Below are 6,079 nucleotides of genomic sequence, written 5' to 3'. Positions count from 1 at the left end.
TGGGGGCGTGGCTAGAGATGGGAGGAGCCAGCAGGGATTGGCTGCAGGGTTCGGTGAACCAACCAATCAGGTTGGGTGTGGCCAGGGGGTGTGGCCAGGCTGCCCCAGCCCTGAGCTTGGCCCCGCCCCCTCCCCAGGTGAGGATCTGAGCCCCGCCCAGCGCCGGCAGCTCGCGCTCTACCTGGTCAGTGGGGGCGGGGCCGGGGGGGTGGGCGGTGCCAAGGGGTGGGTGTGGCTGGTTGGGGTGGGTGTGGCTGGGGGCGGGGGCGGGAGGTGGGTGTGGCCGGTGGGCGGGGCTGGTGGGCGTGGCCCCGGCGCTGACCCCGCCCCCTCCCGCCCCCCTCCCCCAGGCCCAGAAGCACCTGCAGAACTTCGAGGCCTCGCACTGCACGCCCCTCCCCCCCCCAGGACTTCCGCCTGCCCTGGGCGCTGTGACCCCTCCCCCACCCCACCCACGCCCCCCCTCCCCCCACCCCCGCACGCGCCCCTCCCCCCCCTCCCCCATCATGCACAGAGTGACGCGCTAATTACGGAATTAATTAATTAAAAGACATTTTTTTAATTTGGTCCCGGGCGGCCTCCTTAAGGCAAAAGGGGGGAGGGGCGGCGGCCGGGTGGGCGGAGCTAAAAAAGGGGGAGGGGCTCGCGTGTGGCCCCGCCCCCAGGATGGAACAGTGGGGAGGGGGAGGGGCGTGGTCAGAGCTGGCCCCGCCCCCAGGATGGGAACAGTGGGGAGGGGGAGGGGCTCGTGTGTGGCCCCGCCCCCAGGATGGGAACAGTGGGGAGGGGGAGGGGCGTTGTCAGAGCTGGCCCCGCCCCCCCGGCCGTGCCCACAGCAGGACGCAGCAGGAGCTCAGGGCCCCGCCCACCTTGGCGGCCTCGCTCAGGTCCAGCGGCACCAGCGACACCCCCGGAACCTTCTGGAACGCCTGGGGGAGGGGCCGGGATCATCAGGGCACGGCCACGCCCTGCGATGGCTCCTCCCCACAGCCCCGCCCCTTCCAAGCCTCGGCTCCACCCACTCAAATCATTTCCCGCCCCAGTGGCCACGCCCTGGGTCACACCCTCGGACCACACCCCCGGAGCCCCCCCGGCCACGCCCCCGGGCCACGTCCCCCAGGCCACGCCCTTAGGCCACGCCCCCGGGCCACGCCCCCAGGCCCACGCCCCCAGGCCACGCCCCTCCGGGCCACGCCCCTCCAGGCCACGCCCCCCAGGCCACGCCCCCAGGCCACGCCCACCTTCTGGCTGTTGGGGAACTCCTCGGGGCCCCGGTGCAGCAGGACCCCCCCCCGGGAGCCCCCCCGGGCGAGTGAAGAGACAATTCCCGGCGGGTCATCGGGCAGCGGCAGCCACGCCGCCGAGTACGGGTGGTCCGAGAGCTGCTCCATGGCCTGGGGACAGCCGGAGTGACCTCGGGAACCACCCGGAGTGACCCTCGGGAACACCCGGAGAGACCCTCGGGAACACCCAGAGAGACCCTCAGACCCCATGGGAACACCCGGAGTGACCTCGGGAACACCCAGAGTGACCCTCAGACCCCATGGGAACACCCGGAGTGACCCTTGGGAACACCCGGAGTGACCCCTCGGACCCCATGGGAACACCCAAAACTGACCCTCAGACCCTCGGGAACACCCGGAGTGACCTCGGGAACACCCGGAGTGACCTCGGGAACACCCGGAGAGACCCTCGGGAACACCCGGAGTGACCTCGGGAACACCCGGAGTGCCCTCGGAACACCCGGGAGACCCTCGGGAACACCCGGAGAGACCCTCGGGAACACCCAGAGACCCTCGGGAACACCCGGAGACCCTCGGGAACACCCGGAGAGACCCTCGGGAACACCCAGAGACCCTCGGGAACACCCGGAGAGACCCTCAGACCCCTCGGGAACACCCGGAGTGACCTCAGGAACACCCGGAGTGACCCTCGGACACCCAAAACCAACCCTCAGACCCCCCAAAACACCCCACACCAGCCTGACCCCTCCAGTGCCCCCCCAAACTGACCAGCTGACCACCACACCCGCCTCACGCCCTCCCCCCAAACTGGGATTTCCCCCCCAAACTGGGATTTCCCCCCCCCCAAACTGGGATTTATCCCCAAACTGGGATTTCCCCCCCAAACTGGGATTTTTCCCCAAACTGGGATTTCCCCCCCAAACTGGGATTTTCCCCCCCAAACTGGGATTTCCCCCCAAACTGGGATTTTTCCCCCCCAAACTGGGATTTCCCCCCCAAACTGGGATTTCCCCCCCAAACTGGGATTTCCCCCCAAACTGGGATTTTTCCCCAAACTGGGATTTCCCCCCCAAACTGGGATTTCCCCCCAAACTGGGATTTATCCCCAAACTGGGATTTTCCCCCAAACTGGGATTTATCCCCAAACTGGGATTTCCCCCCCAAACTGGGATTTCCCCCCCAAACTGGGATATCCCCCCCAAACTGGGATTTTTCCCCAAACTGGGATTTCCCCCCAAACTGGGATTTCCCCCCCAACTGGGATTTCCCCCAAACTGGGATTTCCCCCCCAAACTGGGATTTTTCCCAAACTGGGATTTTTCCCCAAACTGGGATTTTCCCCCCAAACTGGGATTTCCCCCCAAACTGGGATTTTCCCCCCCAAACTGGGATTTTTCCCCCAAACTGGATTTTTCCCCCCAGACTGGAATTTCCCCCCCAAACTGGGATTTTTCCCCCCCAAACTGGGATTTCCCCCCCAAACTGGGATTTCCCCCCCAAACTGGGATTTCCCCCCAAACTGGGATTTTTCCCCAAACTGGGATTCCCCCCCAAACTGGGATTTCCCCCCAAACTGGGATTTTCCCCCCCAAACTGGGATTTATCCCCAAACTGGGATTTTCCCCCAACTGGGATTTTTCCCCAACTGGGATTCCCCCAAACTGGGATTTCCCCCCCAAACTGGGATTTTCCCCCCCAGACTGGGATTTCCCCCAAACTGGGATTTTCCCCCCAAACTGGGATTTCCCCCCAACTGGGATTTTCCCCCCAAACTGGGATTTCTCCCCCAAAATGGGATTTATCCCCAAACTGGGATTTCTCCCCAAACTGGGATTTATCCCCAAACTGGAATTTCCCCCCAAACTGGGATTTCCCCCCCAACTGGGATTTCCCCCCCAAACTGGGATTTATCCCCAAACTGGAATTTCCCCCAAACTGGGATTTCCCCCCCAAACTGGGATTTATCCCCAAACTGGGATTTTCCCCCCCAAACTGGAATTTCCCCCCAAACTGGGATTTCCCCCCAAACCTGGGATTTCCCCCCCAAACTGGGATTTCCCCCCCCAAACTGGGATTCCCCCCCAAACTGGGATTTATCCCCAAACTGGAATTTCCCCCCCAAACTGGGATTTTTCCCCCGTGTCCCCACCTTGATGGCCCTGCGGGCGCCGTCGCTGCTGCCGTGGGCGATGGTCTGGGGGGCTGCCATGCTGCAGAACCCCTTCAGCCGCCCCCCCGCCGCCCACCGGCACCGTGGACACCGTGAAATCCTGGGGAGGGGGCACGGGGGGCGTCAGGACCCCCCTGAAAACCCCCCCAAATCCCCCTGGGACAACGGGAACCCCCCAAAAACCCCCGGAGTGCCCCATTAAACCCCCCCAAAAAACCCCCGGGGGTCCCCAAAGCCCCCCCAGGACGGGCGGGGGTCTCACCCTGAAGGCGTCGGCCACGGCCTCGGCCCCGCGCAGGTTGGTCCAGGGGGAGATTCCCACGAAGAATTCCCGGCCTGGGGAGGGGGGCAGGGGGGCGGTTGGGACCCCTGAGGGGTCCGGGGGGTCCCGGGGGGTCCCGGGGGGGTCCCGGGGGGGCGGGGGTCCCCCCAAACTCACCGGTGAACAGAACGTCCCCCCCGTCCAGCGCCGCCCCCTCGTCCGTCACCGACAGCACCCGGAGCTGGAGCTGCTCCAGCACCTCCCGGAGCCCCCCGAGCTGGGGAGGGGTCACCGGGGTCATCGGGGGGGGGGGGAATCAGCTGCGACCCCCCCTCTGCGCCCCCAGACCCCCCCAGTGCAGCCCCCAGCACCTCCCGGAGCCCCCCGAGCTGGGGAGGGGTCACCGGGTCATTGGGGGGGGGGGGATCAGCCACGACCCCCCCTCTGCACCCCCAGACCCCCCCAGTGCCACCCCACCCACCCCCAGCACCTCCCGGAGCCCCCCGAGCTGGGGAGGGGTCATCGGGGGGGGGGGGGGGGATCAGCCACGACCCCCCCTCTGCGCCCCCAGACCCCCCCAGTGCAGCCCCCACCCGCCCCCAGCACCTCCCGGAGCCCCCCGAGCTGGGGAGGGGTCACCGGGGTCATCGGGGGGGGGGGATCAGCTGCGACCCCCCCTCTGCGCCCCCAGACCCCCTCCAGCACGGCCCCCCCCCACTCCGGCATGCGGGACCCCCAATCAGGACCCCCCCCCAATCCCCTGGGGGTCCCAGCTCAGGGCAGCCCCCACCCCAAAAGGATCCCCCCCCATCCCGGGGGTCCATCCCCCACCCCGGGGGTCCCAGCCCATCCCGGGGGTCCCAGCCCCCTCCCCATCCCCCACCCCGGGGGTCCCAGCCCATCCCGGGGGGTCCCAGCCCCCATCCTGGGGGTCCCAGCCCACCCCTGGGGTCCCATCCCCCATCCCGGGGGTCCCAGCCCCCTCCCCAGCCCATCCCGGGGGTCCCATCCCCCACCCCTGGGGTCCCATCCCCCATCCCGGGGGTCCCAGCCCCCTCCCCAGCCCCCCGGTACCTCCTCATTTCGGGGGGGCTCCGGGCGGGTGAGCAGCGCCGTCCCCCCCTGGACCACCACGAGCTCCTCGAGCAGCAGCGGCCGCAGCCCCCCCCGGGCCGGGGGCAGCTCCAGCAGCTGCAGCCCCAGGCGCTGCCGCAGGACCCCCCCCAGGACCCCCCACTGCCGCCGCGCCTTGGCGGGGTCCGGGGCCGCCCCCGGGGCTCCGCGACCCCCAGAGCCTCCTCACGGGGGTCCCCGGGGGGCGGCAGCGCCCGAACCAGGGCGTGAGTGAAGTGTCCGAAGGGCTCGGCCATGGGACCCCCGAGAGACCCCCGAGAGACCCCCGAGAGGGACCCGGGACCCCCCGAGAGGGACTTGGGACCCCCGGAACGACCCCCGAGAGGGACCTGGGACCCCCGGAACGACCCCCGAGAGGGACCTGGGACCCCTGAACGGGACCTGGGACCCCCGAGAGGGACCTGGGACCCCCGAACGGGACCTGGGACCCCCGAGAGGGACCTGGGACCCCCGGAACGACCCCCGAGAGGGACCTGGGACCCCCGAACAGGCACTGGGACCCCTGAACGGGCACTGGGACCCCCGAACGGGACCTGGGACCCCCGGAACGACCCCCGAACGGGACCTGGGACCCCCGAACGGTCCCCGGGACCCCCGGACGGGCCCCCCCGCAAACTCGGGGTTGGGGTTGGGGTTGGGGTTGGGGGTTGGGGTCGGGGTTGGGGTTCGGGGTTGGGGTTCGGGGTTGGGGTTCGGGAGGGTTTCGGGGGGTCTCACCGGGACCCCCGCCCGGGGCAGGAGGAGGGGGAGGGGTCGGGCGGAGCCTTCGGCCTCGGCGCTGCCGGAGCTGGGGGGGGGGGGGGGGGCAGTGCCGCTGATTAACAGGAGCTCATCAGCGCTAATTAACGGCGGGGAGCGCCCCCCGGAACCCCCCCAGGCCCCTCAAACCCCCCCCCGGAACCCCCGGGGACCCCTCAGGCCCCTCAAACCCCCCCGGAACCCCCGGGGACCCCTCAGGCCCCTCAAACCCCCCCAGGCCCCTCAGACCCCCTCAGGCCCCTCAAACCCCCCCGGAGCCCCCCGGAGCCCCCCTCAGGCCCCTCAAACCCCCCGGGGACCCCGCGCGACCCCAAGCCCGCCGCACCCGGAGCCGCCCCGGGACCCCCGGAGCCCCCAGAGCCGCCCCGGGACCCCAACCCACAAACGGGGACCCCCAGAGCCCCCCCGGGACCCCCCCCCCCGGGCCCCCCCCTCACCCGCGGCCGCCCCGATCCCAGCAGCCCCCGCGGCCCCCGCGGCCCCGCCCACCCCCATTGTCCAGGGAGGCCA

General features: G+C 69.6%; 1 protein-coding gene across 1 annotated transcript; it reads right to left on the bottom strand.

The window, feature by feature from the left end:
- Nucleotides 1-735: 735 nt before the first annotated feature.
- LOC131588417 (N(G),N(G)-dimethylarginine dimethylaminohydrolase 2-like) lies at nt 736-4,975 on the bottom strand (the record flags this gene model as incomplete). Its single annotated transcript, XM_058857287.1, is given in 7 exon segments — nt 736-929; nt 1,242-1,394; nt 3,394-3,486; nt 3,488-3,514; nt 3,677-3,750; nt 3,854-3,953; nt 4,751-4,975. Coding segments are annotated over 7 exon segments (801 nt in total), but the record flags the coding sequence as incomplete, so codon positions are not given.
- Between the last annotated feature and the right edge of the window lie 1,104 nt (nt 4,976-6,079).

This window comes from Poecile atricapillus, chromosome 26, assembly GCF_030490865.1.
Source record: "Poecile atricapillus isolate bPoeAtr1 chromosome 26, bPoeAtr1.hap1, whole genome shotgun sequence".
Classification (NCBI taxonomy): Eukaryota; Metazoa; Chordata; class Aves; order Passeriformes; family Paridae; genus Poecile; species Poecile atricapillus.
The sequence above is the reverse complement of the archived record's forward strand: the minus strand, read 5'-3'. Positions and strand labels throughout refer to the sequence as shown.